This window comes from Ammodytes marinus (assembly GCF_949987685.1).
Source record: "Ammodytes marinus genome assembly, chromosome: 10".
NCBI classification, from domain to species: Eukaryota; Metazoa; Chordata; class Actinopteri; order Uranoscopiformes; family Ammodytidae; genus Ammodytes; species Ammodytes marinus.
This window is the reverse complement of record NC_137214.1, coordinates 22,965,251-22,992,475: the sequence shown is the minus strand read 5'-3', so window position 1 is coordinate 22,992,475 and position 27,225 is coordinate 22,965,251. Positions and strand designations below refer to the sequence as shown.

General features: G+C 40.1%; 1 protein-coding gene across 1 annotated transcript in view; it reads right to left on the bottom strand.

Moving 5' to 3' along the window:
- The window catches only part of pdgfc (platelet derived growth factor c), a 41,965-nt gene extending 16,288 nt beyond the window's left edge, over positions 1 to 25,677 (bottom strand). The window contains exon 1 of the mRNA XM_080035307.1: positions 24,915 to 25,677. Within this exon, the coding sequence (XP_079891433.1) occupies positions 24,915 to 25,092 (178 nt within the window). The 5' untranslated portion in view covers positions 25,093 to 25,677. The remainder of the gene's footprint in view (positions 1 to 24,914) is intronic.
- Between the last annotated feature and the right edge of the window lie 1,548 nt (positions 25,678 to 27,225).

Sequence of the window (27,225 nt, the reverse complement as noted above, 5' to 3'; positions counted from 1 at the left end):
TCATGTGTGTTTGTCATTTATGATTTACTTAAATTCTTTCTTGATTGTGTGATAGAATTCGCCAAGAGGCAAACATGAAGTATGCAACTGAAGCTGAGTCCCACTCTGGGCTTTGTTATGAAAATCACAAGAGCTTTAGGGGGAGATAAGAGCCATGTAAGGGCAGGATTGAAATAACAGCTTAAAGAAGCACAAGAGGGAACACCTGACAGAAACAAACCAAATGGGTTAACTTTGAGAGAACGTGAATGTCCAAAAAATTGGCAAAAAAGATTGAGCCGACAGTGTGGGAAATACAAAATTGGAAAATTAGTCTTCCGGGGGTAAATTAAGCTAAGTAGTATACAATCAAAACATTGCATATTGCCTAACTATTTGTGGCTGTGCCTGATGGGTTTTTTGCAAGTTCCTCTCATAAAGCCATTAAGGGCCACTGGGAGCAGTAGCTGCAGGATGCAATCACAGTAAAGAAGCTTGTCACTCTGTCCCCCCAGGGTGCTCCATCAGGCCCCGTCACCTTCAGAGTAAATAATGCCACCTGAACCTCACACTCAATGCAATGACAACACCCTGAAGCCATATTGATTACTTGACTGTTTGCATTTTACCGGGTCAAAATGAGAGTTTAAATGTATCCTTCATGTTAAAGCTATCAAGAAAAAGTAGCTTTATCCCAAATTACTCACAAACTTTTGGTATGATTATTGTGAACAAACAATTGCAATTACAGATATACTTTATATCAATTATTATTTTCAATCTGAGCTATGCTAAACCTGCCATAGAGCCATATATTGATTGTACAGCTGACATTGATATTGATCCTCTTATATGACTCTTGGTGTGATGGAATATTTTTTCCATAAAATGTTCTATAGCTGCAGCTACATTTGAGAGAGAAGCATATTTTCCTGGTTTTCCCCATAATAGAATACAGTGCTGTAAAGCAATGCAAAAAGAAGTAAAAAAGAAGGCAGCACAAAGGCGACAATGGCCTGCACAGATCTTGTATGTGCTCACAGTAGTTGTAAAATAAATAATTCAACTCTTATCAACAGTCCTGTAGTGTTTGCTTTGCATAACAATTTTCTTTTTTTTAACAACAATATACTTCAATGCTAGCTCTTTATACTGTTATTAGTATCAACATGCTGTGTTGAAGTTTTGATGACTTTCTGACTAACTTAAAAAAAAATCCCATTCCCAGCTTATCCTCAATGTGTTTAAGCAGTACTTATGTTGTTTTGTGATGATCATTCAGTATTCATAACCATTCCAATGTGTCTAGCCCTCAGAGGAACCAGCAGGGCTTTAATATACTCAGGAGAAGGAGAGTGCTGCTGGAAGTTTGTCAGTGCATTAAACGGATGAGTAACCGTTTTCCCACTGCAAATTGAACACAGACAGAATATATATTTGAAATAATTTTTTGATTTGCTTGACTAGTATTTACTTTGTGATGAATTTGATTTAAGGATGTGATTCATAGCCAGCAAGGTGATTCATTCTGAGGTTATTTGCTTGCAATAGAAACAAAAACACAGGCAGGTCAAGTTTGTGCCATGTGCTCACCCTGTTCAATGTCAAAACAGTCCCACTGTAAGCCTGACTTTCTCAGGATGGTTCCAAGGACAACAATTCTGTCAGAAGTAATCGTCGCTGAAAATAAGTGAGTGGAACCATCTTTAGCAGGCTTTGCCCCCCTGTTGACACACCTGAATGTCACATACATGGTTTATAATGACAACAACGGCATATTTACCAGAATAAATACAGAGTAACTTTAGATGAAGTGTGTCCTAAATGCCAACATGTTGCTGGCCTATTCTTTCAGCTAGCTAATTTAGTTAATGTTAGCTTTGTAAGTTAGTTGAAAAGTCTGTCTCTGGGTGACTTTTAGATAATTTTATGTTTTAAAGCACTCATATTATACACTTTTCTGTCAATATTATATGGTCTTAGAGGTCCCTAATAAATTTTTCTTTAGTTGTTTGCTGAAAAAAACGTTCAGATAATTTATTGTAGTATGCCTCTATACCTTGATTTTCAGCTAATCTCACGATGGCCTATTTTTGAAACCGAGCTGCAGCTCCCCTCGTAAATATACAATCTATGAGCTCCCTCCGCCCCTGTCTGGAAACGAAGCCATTGGCGTCTGCCCATAGGTACATAGCTTGCCGTGCCGGCACTGCATGTTACCACGGTTAGGTTTAGCCTGAGAAGAACCATGTCTAGTGCTAGTAACGCAGGAGCTCACCCGCACTTTGAACAGTTTGACATGACCGATCCTTGTCTACATGAAAGACTATGTTCATACAGATGCACTGACAGCCACAAGCTAATGGAAACGGCATGTTCACAATAAAAATGCAGCAAAAGATGGAGGCTACTGCGAAGCTAGCTCGGAAGCTAACGGCTAATAAAATATCACTAAAATCAGTGAAAAAATTTGCTTCAAAGTTACACTTCGACTCTATTACCTTCCAATGCTTTGTCTTGCTAAAAACGAGGCATGTTCAGACTGCTGTGGGGAATATAAACAGCTTGTTATGAGCAATTATCAATGCTTTTCCCGAAGCTAGCTTGGAAGCTAACCGCTAAAAATATCACTAAAATCAGTGAAAAAATTAGCTTCAAAGTTAGACTTTGGGCCAATCCGAATAGTCCAATCTCCTAACCTATAAGCCTCCTTTCCTATACCTTAACCCCTAAACGTCATCGGGGTTAAGGAGAGATGAAAGGTGCTTCCTATCGAACATAGGAAAAGACAGCACTGTTTCAAATGAATTCGACTCCACTTTTCCTAACCGACGTCATTGCGCGACGGCGAGTATTGCTGACGTGAGTCACTAGCGTGAAACTACACTATAGCCTATTCTCCGAAAATGTACTACAACAAGCGCTCGTTTGATCCATGCGTTCTTTTCATATTGATTTTAATCAGGTTGTCGCCAACAGAGTGAGAATCACTTAGATCGGACTTGGCCAAGGGGAATATTTAAGGCCACTTGAATCCCAATTCACATGTGGAATAAAAAGAGGCTACACTTATGTTGATGTTGAAATGAACTGCCCCCAGTAACTTCATTAAATGTGAAGTTGGTATTTTATTTTCTTATGGTGTAAATTATGTGCTACGAAAATAACTAAATTGTGTTGGTCTTTTATGAGTTATTTATTATCTTTGGGGGGGGGGTATTTTGTTTTAGCCGAGTTAAATCTTCCTCTTTTCTCCTCTCCTCTCTTTTGTTTTACCTCTCGTTCATATTCGTGTAGAGTCGGTAAACTCCGTCAGTGGCCTGTTGCTTTAAATCTTGCCGCCGTAAAGGATTATGGGATACCACTATCTCCTTTCCTTTTGCATAGGTTGGTCCAGAGTAACCTATGCTAAAGGAGGGTTAAAGGACGAATCGAGGCTCCTTTCCTATGCCTTTCCTAAGCATTTTGAGAATTCGAATCACCTATCCGCCGAGTACTTCCGGTTCATCTCGATAGGAAAGGAAATTTCCTATGCAAAAAAGACTATTCGGATTGGCCCTTTGACTCTATTACCTTCCTATGCTTTGTCTTGCTAAAAACGAGGCATTTTCAGACTGCTGTGGGGAATATAAACAGCATGTTATGAGCAAAATCTGGTTGCTTGTCCCAAAGCTAATAGCTATACACCAGTCAGGCAAAAATACCAATAAAAACTATTATTTTAGTTTCACAGTTTAAAAAAAAGCACAAGTAGCTTCCTATCCGTTGTGTTATTAAAAACGAGGCATTAATAGGCGGCAGTGGCGAAGTGGGTAGGGAGTTCGCCTCTGTTGTGCAGGGTCGGAGGTTCGATCCCCCGTCTCCCCGCCACATGTCGAAGTGTCCCTGGGCAAGACATTGAACCCCGAATTGCTCCCGATAGTTAGCTTAGTTAGCTTAGCCTACCCTGCGTGGTAGCTGCTGCTATCGGTTTATGAATGTGTGTGTGACTGGGTGAATGTGTACAAAAACAATGTAAAGCGCTTTGGGTCTGTGATAAACGGAGATATAGCGCTATACAAGTCCATTTACCATTTTGTGGTTAAGATAAATTAGTGGAGTATGAGCAAAAGCATTCTGTGTTGGTGTATGTAACATTCAGCATGGTTTGCTATACTATGGGCATCTTGTCGCTTAGCGGGGAAAACAACATGGCTGTCGCTCGGAAAATTTTCCGTCGGATCTCGGGGCCTCGGACCAATAAGAAATGGGGGGGGGGGTTATCATAGACTACTGCACGGTGGAAGTTTCTGGTTACTAATGTGGGGGGGGAGCATGGACATATAAAGAACATATGGGGAAGTGGCTGTGCCGACTGTGACGTTATAGTCGGCGAGAATTCTGACTGGAGTATATTGGAGAGGTTTTCAGAAAGGGGGAGGGTGAGGATTTTTAATTATTTTTATTTTATTTTGGCAGTCCCTAGGCACACCGTGGACCCATAGTTATGTTCCAACACGTTTAAAAAGTGCATTTTGCATAATATGTGACCTTTAAAACAAGAAACATGGTATATGATATTGTGTTAAGTTCCATCACGCCACCAGCTGATAAACCATGTAGAAGACTTGGAAATACATTTAGTTTTTGTTTAATGTTAGCGGGGGGGAAAAAAGCGTTTAGGATGATGATTTTGTGTGTTACATAACATAACCATTGGCTGCTTACATCCCTCAAATACAGGAAGAGAACAGGACACAACCCTCAAATATCTTCCAATGTATAACATCGCTCTTTCTAAAGTTCTGTGCACACCACTCCAACTTGTTGAGAAATCCAAAGCTTCACAGGCCTGCATTTACTAGATACTTGCTGTAAAACCAATGCACATCAATTTGTTCCAATTTGCTTTTTTAAGAATACAATAATAGTTATCGTAATATAAAATAAAACTGAAAGCATTAGGAAATTTACCTTTTGGATTTCCTTTTTATGTTGTGTTTTAGATAGAAAGGCGTCCAACTACCTTTTCTGATCCGATCAAAAAGAAATGTTTTATCAAGATGTAACTTGATGAAATCTGGACTTTCTCTCCTGGCACCCAGGAAGATTCCGTCTTTCAATTAGAGTAAGTGAAAAAAACAACAATGACACTTAAACAACAAAACAAAAACAATTACTTCAGACCGCATGTGTCACTTTGATGTTTTCAGTTGGGTTTGGTGGTGAGCCAGGTGGGAACAGATTGAATGACAGTGTGCCAGATGAAAAGAAAAAAAAAAGGCCCGGGCATGACTTCTCAATGAACAGGTTCTTTCATAACTCTGTGAAGAGTTTGGCCTCAAGTGCAATCTGTCTTGGCAAATAAGCGCTGTGCACCTTCTAAGGGAAAGTCAAAATATTTTCAAAATAATACATGGAAAGAAAATCGGCATTTTATCCAGGAGAGCCCCTTAAAGCCATATTTTGTGGATCAGGATTAAACCGTCTTTCTTTAGTTAATAATAGCTTGATTATATTAAAAAAAATCCAACTTTTACTTGTCAATACTTATTTGCAGACAATTCTGAAAAAAAATGGCTGTTCATGCTGCTCTTTGTTGCGCCAGGACACTGTGTTTGATTGACTATGTTTATATCCATGTGCTGGCTCAGGAGGAAACAAGCCAATAGTTTTCATGCTATTAACTCTTGGCCCTCCATCACAATGACATCTTTTTAATGACATTCCCATTAAAGTGGGCTCCAGCATACAGGTTCATAAAGTACACAACAACAAATATGGGATGATCTTGAATATTTGAGTTCAGATGCATTGTATCGGGGTTGTGACAGTAGGTATGTGTGTGGTATTAATAGACGTGGGCAGAAAAAAAAATCTACTTTCACATTTACAAATAATCTTCCTTTTAGGGCTCTCTGTCTATGTACATCATTCCTTGGGGAAATCTGTTAAATGACTGGAATGCCCCTTTATTTAGGACTGTAATTAGGGGAAGGGGAGGGAAACTCTGAGCTTGATGGTGCAGAGAAGGGGGGAAATAAGAAAAAAGAGCCATTGACATGAAAGCATTATGTCCTGATGAAAAGGTATTCCAGAAATCTGCACGGATGAAATCATACTTAATCCAAAAAGTCTTGCAAACATCCTTGCTTAATCCTTACACACTCATCATAAGTAATTGCAGTAGGTGGAACAATGTGTGTGCATTCCTCTTTTGCTCAGGATTTTCTTTTGCAAGAAGATCAAAAATGAACCATCCAAGTGTTTCTTGCTGTGGATCTTTTGTTCACTTGCTATCAAAGCAGACATTCCTCAACAGTTTGCCCCATCGGACTACATCAACTGAAAACCAATGTTTGATTACAGTTTTTTAATCACAATATTATCTTGTCATGCCTCTCTCGTTTCGACTTTCCCGCTTATATCCTCCCTCTCTGATTTTACCCTACATGTACTGTGAAATACACAGACACACCACCGTGTCAGGCTGGATTCTGGGTGTAACATTGACTCGAAAATGACCTCACTCTCGGGGTTAACCAATGTCATCTAATGATCAGAGAAGCGGTCCCCTAGAGTGAATTACCTCAAACATGACTTTTCTTCGACCTACTTTCTTTTCCTCCGTGAGGTAAGTAGAGCTGACTATTAAGGGAGGAAGTGACTCTGAATAAATAGGGGCCTATACAGTGCAGCCATTGTGCTTTGTTCACACGTTAGTGGGTGAACCCCTCTATGCTGTTAAACATTAACCTTTCCACTGCCAAAGCAAAAACTGGAGTGCACATGAGGGATAATTTTAGACCTATACAATGTTACATTAGTGAACTGCAGCATTGAACAATCATTAATACTACAGCTGCAACTATTACTTATAGTTCTAGTGATGATAAAAACATAAACTATAATTAAAATAGCAATATACTGTACATGATCAAATACACAGAAGACTGCACATCAATCATACCGCACAGTGGACAAAGGCATAAGCAAATGGACACACAACCATATCCCCACCCCCTCACACACGCTTACAAAGCCCAAGCACACACACATATACACCCACACACACATACACAGTTACATGCATACATACCCAGATGTATTACTGTAATAAATGCTAGATGCCTTCCAGCTAAGCTTAACTAATGAGAACAGCTCCTTTATCCAGACTGCTGCATGTTTCTCATAAAAAAAAGCAGGAGCAGGAGGACTGATAGTATCCACTCATTCTGACTTCTATTAGGCTCACTACATTCATCATTCTTCACATGCCTCTGCCCCTAGCTTTGGAGTGTATCCAGTGGTCATACTGTATAATATAGTAGACATAGATTTGCCTTATTTTTGGGAGAACTATATATGCATATATAGGTAGCACCCCTTTCAAGCCCTCAAAGCAATAAATAATTGTGCCTGCCTTCAATACTTTTTGAGGGGATCACAGCCTTTATTTACCATTTGAAATGGTCCTGTTGAAAAGATAAAACACAAGAAATGTTTCAGAATTCTCATACCTCTGGGTCCAAATCAAATAAGTATGGATTACACTGCCATGGGGGTAGTGTTTGTTCTACAAATTGGCTAAATTGTTATTTTCACACATTATGGGGCTAGAGATTGGTCAGGTAATATACACGGTGTTCTCCCAGCAGCCTCATGCATCATGGATAATCATTCACGACAGCTATTTCCTGTCTGGTAATCGACAGCCCAGTCACTGTGACACTAAATCCAAATTGTTTTTAATTTGGGCCCCTGTTACCTGCTGATCAAAATGAATGTGAGGCCCATGAGGGACAGAGTCGAAGCAGCTTTTGGTCAGTTGATGAAACTGTATCTAACAAAGAATTCCCCTTTTTTTTCTCACATAATGCATGCGTTTGAGGCTCGATGTAATCCCCTCCGACATCTGTTGCTTATTAAGACGGCGCAGTGGTTACTACAGGTGCAGTAAATCCCGAGCTTGCTTAGGATATTTATTGCTTTTAGGTTTACAGTCGGCCGGGCAAAAAAGGACCCGCAACACGCCATGGGAATCTTTCATACCATTAAACAATAATTTGGCTGCCTGGGACTGCTCTAAAGTGATTTCATCTGCCGGGCATATGCTTCTGTGTGTCGGGCGGAAGAGGAAGCAAGTTCAACCGGGTTTTAGATCCCCTGCAGTGATCGCTGGAATAAGGGCGGAGGGATAACATGAGCAAAGAAATGGTTAAATGCATGCATGTTGTTGAGGTGCATAAAACATGTTAACATATCAACGTGCACCCAAGTCACTGTCAAGGATAAAATATATTATGTGCAAGCAGTTAGTGTGATCCAATGGGAGCTGTCTTATCTAGTGCACTGTCTTTATTATATGCATGTCAATTTGGATATATTGTCTGTACTGTATATGTATCTACTTTAACACTAAGCACAGTCGTATGGATGGAATAATTAGTAGTTCAGTTTGATTGACAGCTAGACCAAAGCAGCATAATCGTCCTTATTTCCACACTTGGCTGACCTAGTGATAACAGACCATGCCATGGCAGCAATCGCACTAGTAATATATTAAAGAAAAATTGCACATACTGTATACTGTGTGTCTGCTGAAGTACAAAACAACAGACCACACATATTGTGACAATGGGAAATAACGAAATACTTTTTTTCTGCCACACAAATAAAGGATAATGCAAAAGATGATGAGGTATAATCAACAGTTTAAAACAATGTGTCTTGAAAGCCAGTCATGCAGACAGAATGAAGCAGGGCTCTCAGGCAAACTGTTCCCTTTTTCTATGTTTCTCCATCAACAGCAATAGGTACAATTATGCAAAACATCATACCAGTAAATAATCCCACTTGCTAACCAGAATACAGCTTTTTATACTTGTGTGTTAAACATCTTAAACTTCAAGTGCTGTCATCAACAGGTGGACTAGTGTGACCGTTTAAAGCCCTTTAAGGGAAGGGGTCAAAGGTCAAAGGGAAAGTAATCCTTGCCAGCAATGAAAAAGACTGAACCTGTTGGTTTTGCTGTTTCGTATAGCATAATAATGTAATACTTTAGTGACCACTGCAGTTAAATGCTCCATTTCTCTGCCCCTGTAGCTACATGCAGGCCAGATGAGCGCCTCTGGATGGGGCATGCTGGTAATGACTTGCTTTAGCAGCGCAGATCATTCACAGCAGGAGAGCTGCACTCAGAGGTCGTCTGGCTGAAGGGTGGTCTTATAACCAATAGGTCAGCCTGGCCCACGGGGCAGGAGAGACATCTGTTGACACCTGCTGCAGAGGCAAAGCAAAACATCTGCGGATCATATCAGATGGCCCAACCTGATACCACTATTTTGTATGTGTGTGTGTGTGTGTGTGTGTGTGTGTGTGCTTGTTTCCCCAAAACAGGTTAGGAATGAGGAATTGTGTGGGTGTAAAGAGATCTCAAAGTCAGGTTATTTCTTGTACATAAAACAGTTCCAGGAACACATTTGGAGGCAAACAGAACATAGGCTATGCCATTTGGTTGAGAGCCATTAGCATGTGCCTTACAGTATAATGTTATGTGTTGTCAAAACATAATGAAATGCAGGACACACATCAATGTTTGCACGTGTAGAAATGTAAAATCTAGGTGGAAATAAGATTTAACTAATCCCACCTAATAAAAACTAAAATGAATATGCATGGGTGAAAATGGCAACAACAAAAAAAGCTTTGGACATAGCTAACAATTGCTCAAATAAACAGTTAATTCTACCATAAACATTGCCAAAGACATCAGCATCCCTCAAGCCAATGAAAGATCTAACTTGCATTACAACTACCACATGTACCCTTGATGAATTGCACAAAGTGTTATCTGACAAATGATGAGAAATTGTGATAAAGTTTTATAAAGGCACCACTGTGGGCTGTTTATAATAATGAATGCACAGAAGTTTGCGAGCACATGGGATGTTGTGTGAATAGCAGACAGAACAGGACCTAAACTTAAGTCTTTCAACAAGTTAAGCTTGTCCCCACACAACGGCATCTCCTCCGGTTACAATGGTTCCCCACCCCTAAATGATTTCTTGGAGCCTCTAATTAGTGCCCACACTTGTGTTTGGCATCCAGGAAAGAGAAGATTGAGTGTCAGTCTTTTTCACAACAGCCGTCTATTTGTGGTGGCCCTCTGGTGTTCTGTGTCTGAGCCCCTGAGCCTGGATTTAGACCTAGATATCAACACCAAAATCAGCCATAAAATGAAGAATAAACACTTTCAACATCATTTTCTTTCTCATCTTTATTAAAAAAGGCACATCCCTAATTTTGAACAAATCCAATGTTGTAAAATTGTCTCAAATTATCACTTGGTCAAATAAATATAATGTATGTTGTATTACTTTCAATAACCTCTCTGTTGTAATAACAATCGTGGCTGCAGCTTTGTTATGCAGGATGCCTCACATCAACATCAGTTTCCTTGTCGGTTGTCAAACTTAGAATCAACATCAAAGTTAATTATGGTTGAATGTATGGTCTGACAGTCTGGCACAAAAAAAGAAAGCTGTGCGATGTCTTTCACAAACATTGGGAAACGGCCTTAACTTCCCTTTCTGGCTGGAAAACAGGTGTTGACAGACGAACCACATCTTTTTTGGACGTCTCTCCACAGCTGTGCATGGGCAGCTCCAGGCTGCTTTGTAGTCACATCTGTGAGCTGGACAGCTGGATGTTTGGAGGAAAAATTACAGTTTGATCTGTGGCGAGGCCAGATTGGAAGACAGCTTTGCCGCACCAGATCCCAGACACTGCCATTAACACTGATCAAAGATGCATTTTTTTTTTTGCAAATGAACGCATATGAGAGGATTGATGGCTGATCAAAAACGATCTGTTTTGTAGCTTTTGGCTCCAAGACAGAATCACACAAATCTGCAATGAACAACTTGGAAGAGAAATGGGTCAATAATGTTTCCACCAAATTATTTCATTATTGATCTGGGACTGCACACAAATCTGCCCTGGAATCTCAAGAAAAGCTAAAGTTGCAACTTGGATAACTGCCAAGTGCACATGAGTGACTCTTTCTTCACACAATCTCAGGAGTCTTCTCCTTGTCTCATTGTGTCTCATTTGATCTTATCTTAAATCATGAAAATTCAAGTTAAATTGACCACCCAATACTCAATGTATCAAATGTCCTTATATCATAAGAAGAACACTAAGTAACAACCATTTCAACATAAAAGCTGTCTATTCATCCTAGAAAAAAACATACAATTTCCAGAGTGAACATTTAGCCTCTGATCAACCCTTTAAGAAGCTAGAAGCAATGCAAGCAAATCTGGGGGAAGCCTTCAAAGGTCTGAAGGGATTTTCAGCCATGGCAAATTGGATGATTAATCCTAAGGAGCAGACAAGGAGTCGAGTAAAAGAACATTTTAATTGTGTCAGTTTAAGAATAAAAACTCTCTAGTCTCTGTCTCTGCTTCCAGATACAGATTGATTCCTTTAAGCGGGTTGCCCTGATTCTCTAATTACTGCCACCCCACCAAGACCGCATAACCTTTTGGCCCAGCTGTCTAGAGAAGAGGAGCTGCAGTGCATAGCCCAGGGTAATGAAAGTATATTCCTTTCAACCTCTATTTACCCAGGGAGGCTTTTGCTGAGCACAACTGCTCTTTTTCTGTAACATCCTGCTCTCGCTCTCATAGATACAGGCCTGTTGCTATACCCACTACAGCCATATGTTTTTTTTATTTTTTGCTTCGGTCCAAAGCACTGTGACAGCAGTTGTTGAAAGAGTTGACAAGCTTGGTCAATTCAAACTCTCACTGGATTGAAAGTGACAACCCCATGGTCAAACGCGTGCTTTGCTAATAATTCAGTCACCACCATGCACCCACTCAGTCTGTGCATACATCTCAGCAGAACAACTTGCCAAAGGGTTGGCTTTTGCTGAACGAAGCAAGTATATACCTGGATGTTCACGGTTGACATGAGTAGCAATTTGAGGATTAGAAAAATGGAAAATTGATGTTTCTGAGGGGAAAGGTCTGTAGGCGAGGGCAGTGACTTAGTGTCTGCAGGTTAATTCCCACAAGAAGGGAATACAATTATTGTATAATTGCAATGCTGCTCACATAGCTGTTCTCTATGGATCCATTCATCCAGGGGTTTCCAAAGGATTTGTATTTCAACCACTATGGCGGCAGGAGAAATACACTGGGGTCTGGGACCCCAGTAGAACATCTTTTGATCAATTGCCTCATCTCCCTCTGCCTCTGTACTTTTACTATCTTAGCAGTGGTTGGACATTAACACAGTATTTTGACTTTAACCCTTGCAACTCTATTTGCTTAGAATGTGGTTTGATTCTGGGCAAATCATTAGGGCATAGCACAGTCACTCTTTTCTCAAATAAGCCTGCTGCATGTACACATCCCCCCCAGCAACTAAATGTAACAACTATGGCTTGTACAATCGTCTCTTTTTGCATAGGGGGAATAACATTTTAAGTAACCCCTTGTTTAACCTTCAACAACCACATGCACATATCCCTGTGAGTGATATGACTGATATCGGCTGTGATGTCACCATACTCAATGAATCTCATGTAAATGTGATTATTTGGGGAATTGTGAATTGAGAGTTGTGGCAAAAGCAGCAATCAGAAATGAGCATCTATAGAACTGCAACTTATTTACCTATCATGACAATTAATAGGTATTATACCTGGAAGTTGCTCAGATCTATATTTTGATATCATTAATGGATCAAATGACCATGTGGAATGTGAAGAGTGTCCCTTCTGGCGATGGACTACCCCACTGCAGCTGTTCCCTGCAATACAACAGAGAGGTTTGGGAGTATTTCAGCTCATTGTTTTAGTTTGACAGCATTCACTTTTTCATTGTTTTGGGTTCAGTCTCACTGCTTTCACAAGCCTCCTTTTCATCGACAGACCCACACAGCTGTTCTGAGTGAACAAGCACTGGCAAAGTGAATGAACCTGTTCAGCACAAATCGGAAAGACAGACACATTTATTGACTATAGCTGACGAATATATGGAGCATTAGCAGCCGACAAGACGGATTATTCCCTCAGGAGTTGATGGAAACCAAAACAGAGATAAAAGGAAAGAGAATCTCTACATGTTATGATGTATTGTTGAATCATTGGAGGGAACCCAACATGTCAAGCCCCTTGAGGGCTTTCTGGGTTTTTCTTAGCACGTCTGTTATTAAAAATGTCTCATTGTTATTGTTTTTTAACATGTGCTCAATAAATCAAATCAAATCAGAATGTTTCGCTTACATTTCCTAAGTAGCCAGAAACACAACTCAAAGTTAACAACACATTGTTTACCAACACGCACAAACCCGTTCACAGAATCAACCTTTAAAGGTGATAATGTTAATGTTATGTTTACAGCTTGCTGCGCTGTCAACAAGAAGAGGAAACTTCTTTATCACATTAGGCTACCTACTATACGACAACATGCTACATTATACGTATATTAGAAACTTACAGTCGGTTATGCACAGTCAGATATTACTCAGTAACATGTTGGTGAGTGTTTTGTCGTCTTGAGCTGCTTTGTGGTCTGGGACGTGTTAGCTTAGCAGAGATTATCTTGAATGAGGGGAGATGCCTAGCAAGTAACTCTAAAGTTATCTTATGTAATAACATAGCTACCTGACCAATTCATCTCACACCCAACTAATAATAGCTCATATTTGGAAGTGAATAAGGACAATCCCATTTTTCATGTGAAATTGTCCTTAAACGTTTCAGTTAAATGTTTTAAATGTAGGAACATAATTGAATGTAGCTACATACAAGATGCCTTGTAAAGACAAATCGAAAGAGAAAGGATTTAACTGGTCTCTACATAATAAAAATACTGGCAGCAACAGAATGGCGAAAAACATTTCTTGTCCACAGCATGCATGGAAACATGTCAGTGATCTGCCTGAGAAAATCCATCACCATGAGCATCCCATGCTGCAGACTGAGCCAAAAACAAGGCAACTCAGTGAAGCACACTTCCAATCTCAACTGAGGCCTGTCAACAGGTGTGAAGGCAGACAAAGTGTTGCACAAACTTTGGCTGTTGAGGCAGAAAAAAAACAAGAGATATATTTTGACAAACTGAGTTGGGCATGAAAGATCTGCCTTGTCAATGGTGTCTCATAGTTGGCCTGGTTTCCGGGGCTATTTTAATGCTGTTGTTTGTAAAAGCCCTAATTAGAGGCGGCTGAACAGATGTAAGATATGGGGGTAGAAAGAGGAGAAGGAGGAGGGGGCTCAACACCTTTCCTATTAACTGCTTTGTAACTCGCCATACTCCTTTTACAGAGTCTGTCTTTCCCTCAGCATGACTCATTGTGAAGGTGTCCTTTCAAGCTGTTACACACACTCTTCCCTGTGAAGAAGAAACTGGAGTCTGAAAAGTCTTGGTGAGTCATGAAGAGAGACATTAAAATGTTTAACACTGGCCAATCCATTTCACAGAGCTTCAAATTGGTATTCTGTCAAATTGAATATTTGTAGATGGCTTAATCAGCAGCCTTTGTATATGTGTAAACTGATAAATCAGTACAGCCCCAATGGTTTAGTGTGGGATTTAGGCCCAGCTAAGCCAGATACATATGAACACAGCTTGATTCTACAATACAATACAAAACTATACATGTTAGACCTATCCACGCAGGGAGATATGTTTCACCACTTTCAGTTGTGAAAAGGCCAACACAAAGAGGAATACATGAATTACAAAAAGCAAAATATACATTGCCGGATTGTACCCCACCTTAATAACTGAGATACCAAACTACATTTACGAAGTTATGGAGAAGACAGCAGCCGTGTGTGTGTGTAATTTTCACATTGGCATACAGCAGTGTGCCAAGGCTGGAAACACAATGAAAACCACCAATAAACAACGTTAATATTCCTTTCCTAATGCCCATTAGTGACTTTAGTGGCGAGCTGCCCAGTTTATGTCACGTTAATTATCACCTGGACGGAAACACAAACTCCCTCCACGCCCATTACAGAGCAAAAACACTTTTAAAACTGCATTAGAGAGATTAAAGGCCTTGCACTTACTGCACAAGATTTTAATTACATTTTAGGATTATTATTTTAGGGAGGCTTTTTAGACACTGTTGTTTCTTTTGTCCAGCTGTAGCTCTACCTTCTGACACCAACACACTGAGTAGACATCTCTCACAGTCGATATGTTCACGTGTTAATCACAGGTCTAACTAATAACATCAATGAAGGCTGCACTGCATTCAGTTGTGCCAGCAAGACACCTGTGTTATGCATTCTGGCCTATTTTAACAGATTACTGGCACACCTAAATGGAGCAAAGCCATACCTAAGGTTATTAGTTATACACCTGTGCTAGCAAACCAATTTAAGTTTCTCCCATTTATTATTATTTGGTTCCTGCCTGACGGTAAATTCCAGTGTGCCCAATACTTCCTAGAATACCTTCTGCTTTGGCATGGATAACTTTCTACCAATTGGCATATATCACATTACTTCAAGACCCCATAGTCCATGTGTGTGATTCGAGACCTTTTTTTAAACTTGTCTGCATTTTCACCACTTGACTGGATTTCTTTGTATACGTTGTTTGCCTCAACCCGGTTACTAAGCCACGCAACATCTGGGCATTGGGCCCTTTCCTCTCCACACCTCTGCACCAAGTGCCTATAACCACAACCAGAATCAGGTTTCCTTTTAATCATCAAGTATGACACATTTACAAGCATTTAGCGTGGTGACGTGTGCACAGACAAATCAGCTACTCAAAGTACCAACTGGCACCCAAGTAGTTGGAAGTAGAAAGAGTGGTGCTACTTTCGGATGTGCAAGTAACACGAGAAGCCAATGTGAAAAAACACTTTTCCAGTAAATCGACCGGTGTTGCCAAGTTATTTTTTTCTTTCTACATTGTACAAGGACAGCAGCTCCTGGCACTGCAACAAAGTTTCAGATATCTCATTGTATCGTAATCACCACCAACAGTTTCCTCAACGGACAATTGGTTGAGTTGAATAGAAAGAAAATAAACTGAAAAGGCAAGGCCAAGATTTAAGATATTATGTTTGACCCTGGTCTTCACAAATTATTTAGAAAAATCATTTAATGGGTATTATGTCCTCTATTACCCTTGGTATCAACTGTCATTTTCTTTAAGTGTTTCCAGTCAAATTCAACCTGACGGGCTATAAAGATGTTGCTCAAAGACAAAACCTTTCCCAGCAACACTGACAAACCTGTATTACAGAGGATCTGGCTTGAGTGATACGTAATTTCAATCTTATTTTATTATATGGAGATTGCTGCAGATTCTGTTCAGTACAACGATATACAAACACACGCACACACACACACATGCATGCGTGCACACACACACACACACACACACACACACACACACACACACACACACACACACACACACACACACACACACACACACACACACACACACAGTTGGCAAAATCATTCCAGTCAGTCATAAGACCTAATGTGCATTTTCATTCCATTTGGCCGTAGAAATGGATACCCTCCCATGGGGGATCCAAGTGTTAGCATGCCGTGGCAGAGAGTGTATCCAGCCTGCACTGAAAACCTATTTGCGCTTCGGGAAAAGCTATACATTCTCAAAATAGTATGTTGATTGGGTTACCGTCTCCCTATGCCACTGTCGTAGAGTCGTATATCACATCTCACCATGTGCTAGGTGACATAATCCAGCCAGCATGGGACGGAGCTGTGCCCATGATCACTGGGACAGGTGTGTTTTTTATTTCCCCCCAACTAAATGCATTAGGGCTGGGATATTTCGCATCTCAATTTAATAGCTTCTGGTTCTTTTCTCACTATCCTCCAATAGTTCATAAAGATACAGTGGTGGTTGGATGTACATGGGAAGGCATGACTTACAAGTTAGTATGATAAGTCGTTTAGGGAATGTGAACTGAAAGCAAAATTCATTTCTCCATTTTAACTTTGGAGGGATGAATATGTGAGTGATGTTGCAGCGCCAGGGTGCATTTTAAACTGCATGAGACTCCTCACGCATCAGTAGCTCTCATTGCTTCTTGCTAAAATTAGCATCATTAATGATGGTGCCCGATAAACGTGAAATGTCTCTGCTGCATCTGATAAATATGGTGTCTCGGTTTCACACATGAGGAATGTCATAATGAAAATGGAAACGGAGACATAGTAAAGTGTAACCAGTTTAGTTGCTGTTTCTGCCACAGTGATGGGTTTGCATACTGTGACCTCTGAGATACCTTTGTTTTAGCTATCAAGCAATGTGGCTACATTGTCTACAGTGCACATGTGGAATTGCTGTACACAAATCATGGAGAAATGCAACATAAACACACTATTCTATTAAATCCTCAGTCACTTGTTAATTGACATAGTATCACGCAGTCTGTTCTTAATGAACATATATAGTGTTTTATTCAGTAGATAAAGATCAAAACGGTTTTGTCCAACCTTTTGTATAGGGTTACCAAATAAGCTCTTATTCTCTTACAAAAGACACAGCTGTGGGACTCTCCCGCACTTGATCTGGGTCAAGCTGCCTGTCAGTCAAATTGCAAGGTGATGCCCATGAAGCCAAGTGAATTGAGGAGCAGCAGAGTCATTACAGGACACACTGAAATACCTCTCTGATAGGAGGTGATGACATCTGCCAAGCTATGCAGACATGCCCTCCAGAGACAACTCATCTCACTGCCAAGATGTTTTAGTCCTGTGGAATTCCAGTTGCCATAAGACAACACAGGACAACTTAACCCTGTCTAAAAATTGTGCCAAACATATACTGGTGAAGTTTTGAACCATCAAAGCTTCAAGTTGACCAAAATGCTTTACCAATGAAATATTCTGTTTTTTCCGGATCTGTTTCACAATAATAATAGGTTTCATAAGAACAAGAAGAATGATCATTCTTGCCAACATTGACGGCAGATCAAACAATCACTAAGAGCTCCAATTTTTGTTCTTCTTCATACTATCATAGTTTTTATTACACATGACTTGGGATGTAAGTACATTTACTTGCTTTGACATGCAATGCAAAATGTACAATAATTGCCTTTATGGTACTCAATAATAAAGACTAAGTTATGTAAGAGGGTAACACCATGGGAACTCGATATGTTATGCGGAATATTCTTTTTGAGGGTTTCTTGGTCAGGTTAAATATTGCAATTATTTTAATGAACATTTTTTTTTGAGGTAAGTTGTATGACTCTTAAGTCCTTCAAAGTGGCAAAAAAAAGTAAGTGCACCGTGTGTTGTTCACCCACAACATCAATACATCAGTGACAACAGTACAACAGTAGTTTAGTAAGGAAAGGGAGAGGAGATACTTGACCTTAGGCAGCCATTCTCCAACCTTCATGTTTAGACTGCAACAGACAGACACTTTCCTTTGCCTGTCAGAATCAATGTATATATACCGTACATTTTGCTCACTGCGAGTCTCAGAAGCATGCACTAGACTCAAAATTGCTTATTGTCTTTTTGCTTTGTTTTATCCAGTCTGCTTCATGTGGAGCGGCTTTGCACTGTGCCAGCTGGTCAGTCCAGAGCTACTTGAGGCATTGTGTAGAAGCTAGCTGATAACATTCACTAAGTCCTTCCACTAAGGAAGATAAATTGCTTTTCTATTCAAGTAATTTCATTTGACGATAAGGAGAAAGAAGAAAAAAACCCTGATATAAATGTTATCTGTATTTGTTTTGCTTCAGGGGGAAAGTGATAATATAACCTTACAACTGCCAATGAAAAATGGTGTCTTTTGAAACAATAATTTGCAATAAAAAACTGACAAAGCCAACCATTCAACACCATATTGCCAAGCACAAGGACTATCCTTATCTGCAAACTGGTAATATTTCAGAAGGTCAGTTTATTATTGGATGGCAGTTTATGGAGGGCCTGACCATGAGATCACGGAAGCTGAATCGATAAGAAACTCAAAGAAGTGAAATATGGCACTGCATCAAAGAAATGACTTAAATAGGTTATTTAACAAGGCAGTGTTTGCAGAGCATGAATGTGTTTCCTCAGCAACACCCTGATTTCTATCCAGGCAGTCTCAGACACACCTGGCAATTGTAAGTGCACCCACTGAACTTCTCACACTGGCTACTTAAAGGCACTTAAAGGTGCACTATGTAACTTTGGGTGTGTCGGAGAAGTGTATATTTTCTAAGGTATATTTTCATAACTGAATTAAAAACTTTCCTCACAGGAAAATTGGATCCCTTGAACACTATCTAATCTATCTATCTATCTATCTATCTATCTATCTATCTATCTATCTATCTATCTATCTATCTATCTATCTATCTATCTATCTATCTATCTATCTATCTATCTATCTATCTATCTATCTATCTATCTATCTATCTATCTATCTATCTATCTATCTATCTATCTATCTATCTATCTATCTATCTATCTATCTATCTATCTATCTATCTATCTATCTATACTTGTTAATCCAAACAATACTCTCGCCATACTCCGTTTCAGTCACAACAGACATATGTTTTCAATGAAATAGCTCTCATAAGCCCCTTGTACACTATTTGCTCTATAGCGAACTATTTGCAACTAACTAGCCAGATATTTCTTGGAGTTGGTGGAGCCCAAAAAAGATGTAAGCAAAATGAATAATGTACTTTAAATGATCAGGGGATCAGAATCAGGACTCAAATATTGAAATTGCTACCAATACTCAATACTCAATAAGGTTGTGTTTTCAGGTTGTTGCAATGCCCCAAGGTGGCCAGAAAATATTTTATTGTAGTTCCTAAGCATCATGCTAAACTATATTAGGAGACCAATTACTGCTTTTATGACTTCATTAGACCACCATTGGCCAAAACAATGACTGTAAGCAATGACAACGTTCCCTAACATTTAAACTGGGACAAACTTGGTGTCTGTTGAGAACATTTCTTCTCCACTAGAGCCTAACCATGTGACCCACATCCCTTGAAAACTCCCTTGGCTGCTCAAGAAGGTGGGGGAGTCGGTGCTTCCCCTGCCTGAAATGACAAACAGCAGGCAGGCGGTGGCATGCTTTGCTTGCCAAATACAGCACTCCACGTTCAAATGAGTACTGACAGGAAAAACATAGACACTGTTATCCAGGGTCCCCAACTCTGGAGTCAGATGCTGAGGGGAAAAAACTCCTCTGGCCAGTAGACATAGACCTGCCTGTATTCAGTGGCCCACGGGGTTATGGACACTGAATGTGTACATGGGAAGTGATGTGTTCAGTGACTTTCCGGATGGAGGGCCATGTGAAACCAGTTAGAAAGAAATCCATTGTTCACAGTGATTCATTGTGCAATGCAAAATCATTTTAACCGTCTTGATCAACTGATTTTTCTATATGGCTTTCATCTGAATATGGCAATATACTCAGTGTAATTGTGGCCCCTGAGTTCCTTCAACATTTGAGCCATTCATTTCCTTTAATGGTTTTAATTCAGCCAAGCATACCGCCAGCTACTGCACTGACCACTACAATGATTAACTGCATAGTCCTGCCTTCATTCATTCAAGCATATCCATCAAAGTAAAGCCTCTTCTAACTGGATACAAGCTTTCCCAGGAAAGCAGGACACATCTGAGCTGTATTAAAAAAACTAATGGAGATTCCAAGACCGGCAGGTTTTTGTTTCATGAGTTTAAGAGGCGTATCGTCATTTCAAATTAAAACATAGAGTTAAGAAACCAAGACAACCACTTCAAATAACATAGTGGAAACTTGAATGCCAGCTGGCCACACTTATAGAAAACGACCTACTGCACATTGCACCAACCCTTACTGAAATCATCTTAAATTGTCCCAATAACAATTGGCCCCAAATTAATATAAATTGAATGCATTGTCAATTTGCAAAGGGGTGGACCATTTAGCTTCAGCTCGCATTTGTCGGAATCCTCTGATTAGGTGCTTCCAACCAAAAAGAGTTGTAGTTTCCCCTCCCCTTTTATGTACAGTATACAGGGTTGTACAGGTTACATTTCATAAATGACCCGGTTTATTTCTTAATGCAGGAGCTTATCATCAGTAATTCAAAACGAGAAAGTTAATCAGTCTCCTGACATTGTGTAAGTGTTAGAAATGAAAAGGACTTTTACTTGCGGAGCCCTGAATGACCAAAATAACTCCTCCCAGTTCGCTACGCTTTTGAAGTGTGCTATTAACTCTCAGCCATCTATGAATGAATGGGTTCATGAACACTTCAAATTACACCTGAACCAGTTCTAACTAGGCCACCCACACTCTTTCCTGTTCTTAAAGGCCCTCCTATAAACCTGCTTATTTGTCTGCATCATAATCTAATGAATGCACAATGCACATCTGTACCTCTCTTGAACCCTCCATCTATGTACATGGTCTGCATGTGCCTGTGACCTTTAGAACCTCGGTACTCCCCTCTAATCTCATTAATCTTTGGCGGAACAGCAGCCTCTGTGATCATTGGCCGTTCTAGTACGCTGCATAACTTCCTTGATTGGTGCTTAGAGTGTGTGTGTGGGGAGGGGGGAGGGGGGGGGATTCACATCGGAATATCTTCAGGTAATCCCCATCTTCTACTAATATTTGCAGCCGGATTTTTCTAATAAGACCCGGGCATGTGTTTATGGGTGGGCTGTGTGTGGGGTTGAAAACATGGCCTTGAGGTAAAGTGAAGCCGGACCACTTGACTAAGAGAAGCGTTATTAAAGAGGCACAACCTGAGATGACCTCTGTTGATAGGGCAGATGAGATGCATCGTGGGATATGCAGTGTTATACAACTGCTGGCTCTGCAAAGGAAATCAGTGTCTAATAGAGGGCAGCCATTATAAACACTGTAGCGTGAACAAAAGCCATCTCAAGGTAATGAAACCATCTTATATAGGCCGTTAGTTTATAAGCTTGAAGGCAAGGTGCAAGCTTTATTGCAATAGGTGTGACTGTTTGCTTGGACGGGAGAACAACCTTGATTAGAATGCCACAATAAATAAACAGAATATAAATCCTGTAGTATTATAAAAAATCACAACTCTACCTGCTATGAAATACTCTACTCTTATATACTAGACATTTTTCCTGCATCACATGTTGTTACAATTGGGCATCTACCAATACGCTTAGAGGAAAATTTCATGTTTTGCATCGAAAAAAAGTTAACCCAGAGCAAACGTGTGTTGACTCTGGTGCTTTGAGTTGCCCTAACATAACCCACAAGCTGTTTAATAGGTTGAATTTTCACTACAACACATAAAACTAATTTAATACTTTCACATCTGCTTTTTCAAAAAATAACGTGTCTAGCTGTTCTGTTAGTTATATAAATATGTTTTTTTATGAGTTCTGTTAATTAAGACTCCATTACAATTTTATGAACCATCATTCGACATAGTATTCCATAAAATATCAACCTTTAAGACATTTATTTTTTCAGAAGTAAAGGATAACTTGTAGACACAACCATCAATTGTGGTGACGGTCGTGGTAGGTGTGTACATGCATGCAATTTAGACCCTAAATATTTTCTAAACTCATACATAATTGTTGGTATAGCGCAACTGGAGATGTCATTTTTACCAACAACAACAAAATTGGTTCTCAAAAACCCCTAGGTGATGGACGAGGGAAATGTTCACTACACAAAAAATGTACTTTCCAGAGTTCATGGCGATCTCTTAGCCTTTCTGAGCCTTTTTCTCCAAATCCTTTATTGTGACATGTTGGTTACTCAAGCACAGCACACTGGCCCCTCAATGGGAGAGACAACCCCCTCTGATATCTTATGGAGTCATCAACAGAGGCTTGCCAAGTTTAATACGATTGGGGACCCGTAACTCTCCTGGCAACTACTACTAAACATGCCAGACAGATCCTGGCTCGCTCCCTTCCCCTTAGATCGATATCAAATTGTCTCACAGAGAGCGTCAGCAGTGAAGCGCCCAGAACTGTGCAGCAAGTCAGTCACTGCAGGCGAAAGGTTACAGACGGCCTGGCTTCCACCTCAGCCAATGTGTGACCACCGTTTAAAAGAGCTCTTTGACAGTTTAACATCTCTCCCACTCCACACTTCCCCCTCCCTCCTCCCTCCTCCTTCATCTCTCCATCCACCTCTTCCTTCCCTTTCTCCTCCCTATTGTTGTTCTTTCTCAGTCGTGCTGATTAAACCGAGAGATCCCGGTGGGAGGCTCTGGTTTCCCCCAGCCCCTAACTCTTTACTGTAGGGAAGTCAGAGGCTGCATGTCCTCACACAAGGCCAGTCAAACTCAAACGCACACTGGCCATTGCCGACTGCAATGAGGAATGAATGAAGTGAGACCAGCTAGTGTAACATCTGCAGGACACAGGAATGTTCTTCTTACTTCCAAATGTTTACACTGTGAGGTTCTGTTGTTGTTTCTTTACTTTGTAGTGCAAATCCATGTCAATGTGTCAGTCAAGTACACATGATAATTTATTGCACTTTAGTTAAAAAAAAAACTTCAATGAACAGTTAAGCTTTAAGCCATTAACAAGATCAACTTTTAAGTTTTCAAGTTAGTGCAAATCCAGATAGCAGAGGCTTTGTCTTATTAGTTAGCTCTTTAATCGGTCAAAAAGAACACATCTGATGAACATGACTTCTAGAAAAAGAAGAGGACTATAAGGACATCTGGACCAAAATCCATTTATTGACAACTTATTATTAGACGTATAAAGTAGTCTTACAGTCCATTTGATGGGTTTGGTTCTAGGTCTAATCAGACAAAGATAGAGGAGGATTGTAATCAAAAAGTTGTTCTTAACTGGTCTAGAAGGCATCATGGTTAAACTATGTATTAACCAGCCTTTGGGTACAGTTTACAAACCCTTTATAAAGGTTGCATTATAAGAAAGTGCTACACACTTAACTGTGGAGTGAAAAGAGTATGTCCCTTGAAACAAGAATATTGATATTAAAACATCAGTCTTTACAGCCGTATAGGCATGTACAGCCTGCAAAGGCTTGGTCAAATGCCAAGTAAAGATGGATTACTTTTGGCAAGCCTATTTTTCTGTTGCCAATATATCCTGGCGTATTGTTCTTAATTACCTGTTGCAGTCATATTATAATGGAAGCCATAAAAAACTAATTTGGAATATAATAATGTATGATGCATCTTGTGGGTTAAAAGTAAGGAATGAGAAAATGAGGCAGGATAACAAAACAATCTAATCTAGTTGGTTCATTAAGTTCATTAGTGGAAATAAGAATCTGTTTAAGGTAAGTTTGAAATATGGTCCCTCTGCTCCCCACTACACACACACACACACACACACACACACACACACACACACACACACACACACACACACACACACACACACACACACACACACACACACACACTATACAACAGCAAATAGCTTGATCTCCAAATTGCCCAGGGTGGAAATAAATCATCAGAGAGTAACTATAGACTTTTTTTTTCAACTTCATTTAAACTCCGGCTAACATAAAACACTGACAAAAGTGGATTTCTGAATTTGATTGTGCAGCTCGGTGCAGTTCAGAGGGTAAGCAAATTACATTGCCCGGAGCCACTGCTGCTGCATGAATGGAGTCCTTTTTTATGATCACAGGGAAAACTTCTCCTGGGGGACCTGGAATTTCAGAGGGTTTTCCCCCTTAAACATACATGGGTACACTTTAAAGGTAAAGGGTAATTTTGTACTTCCCATCCTGGATAATGGTGTTTGAACTGAATGAAACGCTCTCATTCATTGCAGTTTAAACTCAAGCAAGATGTGCATTTAAAAAAAGAATGGCTTCAAGCCCAGTAAGCATAAGCATGTTGCTATGTGAGTGTGAGAAAATATCCAAGTTAAGGCTCAAACTTCTCTAAATGTAACTAACATTCTCAACACTCACCGTTTTGCTCCTTTACACTTGGAGGGTGAAACTTGCTGACATGACTTGATTCAGCTTCCGAGCCATATTGTTGCAGAAGCGATGCAAGAAGGAATAATAATGGAAGGATCATTTGGATGAGTGGTGGTTGGCGATCACAAAGCGCTGTTGACAGGATGGTTTGTATCACCACACACATGCGTCGTTTACAGGACAGCAGTGCTGTTTTGGACACATTTGGAGAGGATACACGCAGAGTAGAATCCACATACTCTTAATCATCAGTCCTTTTTGGGGAAAAAAAGTGAAATATATATATTTATATATCTCCCTAAAAATCAAGACAAGTCCCCGACCGTAGACTCCAGACCTGCAGCCTTTTGCGCAATGCAAGTGCGCACCTGTTGGTTATGCGAAAAAAAGTTGGATATTGTGTTGGACAAGGTCTGGATTTAAGTAGTTATAATCCTGGAATTAGTTGTACACGCGTCCCGGTGCAGGCATATCATTCATGGTACGAGATCATAAGAAAAAAAAAGCCCATATGCATTATGGCTAAAAGCGCGCATCCACGGTGCGTTCTTAACTCCGTCTGAATAAATCCCCGCAAGTCTTTACACATTAGAGAGAAATGTCTCACACGGAGACAGCGAGAGAGTGTGCAGCAACCTGATACAGTCTGTAGCCCAGAAAGCATTCGCAACGCCGAGACGAGTTCTGTTGTCCGGCGAGTTCTTGAGTCATAACTTTGGTGGAGACAGATAAAATATCGCTGCTCAGCCGGGGTTGGGTTTTTGGGGACTGCCAACTGACGGCACAACAGGTGCTACGGGGCTACATAAAGTACAACTTTCCCAGACGAGGAAACTCCCCGGCATGTTAACTATTCCGTTGCTGCCTGCTCCAATGACGTGTTTTTCACCTACTTCTCTTTACAAAGTGGCGAATGCAGCAATTCAACATGCTGCAAAACAGTTTCACATGTTTCCAGTAGTTTCCTCTAAAAAGTGGCAGCATTTGCAGATAACTCAGAGTACAACTTCTCTGCATAGTATGTTATGAAGAAGGGTTTTGATACAAACAAAATAAAACAGCTTTGCAGACGGTTTTGACCACAATGGAAACATAATGTATAACTTTTTTTCTCCCATTTTTGGAAGTCTCAAATAAAAGTGGAGTTATTTGTCTATTTCTGTCATATTCCAGAATGACCTTTCAGCAACTGCTGAAAACAGTCAAATTAGACGGAATATTGCAGCTGACTTTGTCACTTCTTCTAAGACAAGTGGGTTTTAAACTAAAGTAAATAATATGATTTTCTTCTGTGTAGAACACATCTCTCCACACATTGTCTCACACAATACAAAATATGCAAACTATGATTGGACACTGTAACTGAATGAACAGACCTGAATGTTTTTTTTCTGAAACTGCTGTCCCTGAAAAAGAAAGTTCTGCTGTAACATTTCAGCCTATTTGGAAGATTAAATATGACAATATTTACTTGTAATTTTGTTTCCATATTGACTCCCACTGTTAATTCTCATGCATTTCTTTGTTTTACTCTTTGTACTGGGCTACATCACTGTAACATGTTTAGCCCACTTAATTTTTTTTGCCCAGTGCATCATGGTCGATCAAGTTTATAACATACACCTGGTTAAACAATGAAGTCCACAGTGCATATTCACATCAGAGACTTCTTCATACCACAGGAAACTTTCCATAAGAAAATATGCCTTACTAAGCATGTTGTAACCATGGAGTGATTGGCTAAAGCCTTGATTCATTTCCCCCAATAGATATATGAAAGATAAATGCACTCAAGTCTTTTCAACACACTGTGGGGTGCATTCTGCCTAAATGTTTCTGTGGAAGGAAATGTTTAAGCGCTTCTCAATTTGTCATATCAAAGCAGGGACGCCGCTTGGAACAATACTTCAGCCTGTTCCCAATTTCCTTTCTCTCCGGCACACTGTTGTACCTCATCAAATGCGTTTCATGTGGTTCCTAACTATTCTATTGTTGGCAAAATCCACCAGTGTGTCCCCCCACTGTATGGTTAAGTCTGCTGCCGAATAGACACAACAATCAAGGCAGAGCTGGAGACATATTGAACCCATTGAGCCAGACACATGATGCAATGCTCTAGCAATTTACCCCCGGTCTCACGTAGCTCAGAAACCCACCACCTCAAAGAGAGCGCAGAGCAGCCCTCTCTCCAGCATCAAGGTATCAAGGAAGGTTTTGTGGTTTTAATCAAAGTTAATGGCTGGGAAAAGAAGGAATGGGGCATTGATACAGTCATTTCATACATGTTTTGCCCCCGTGG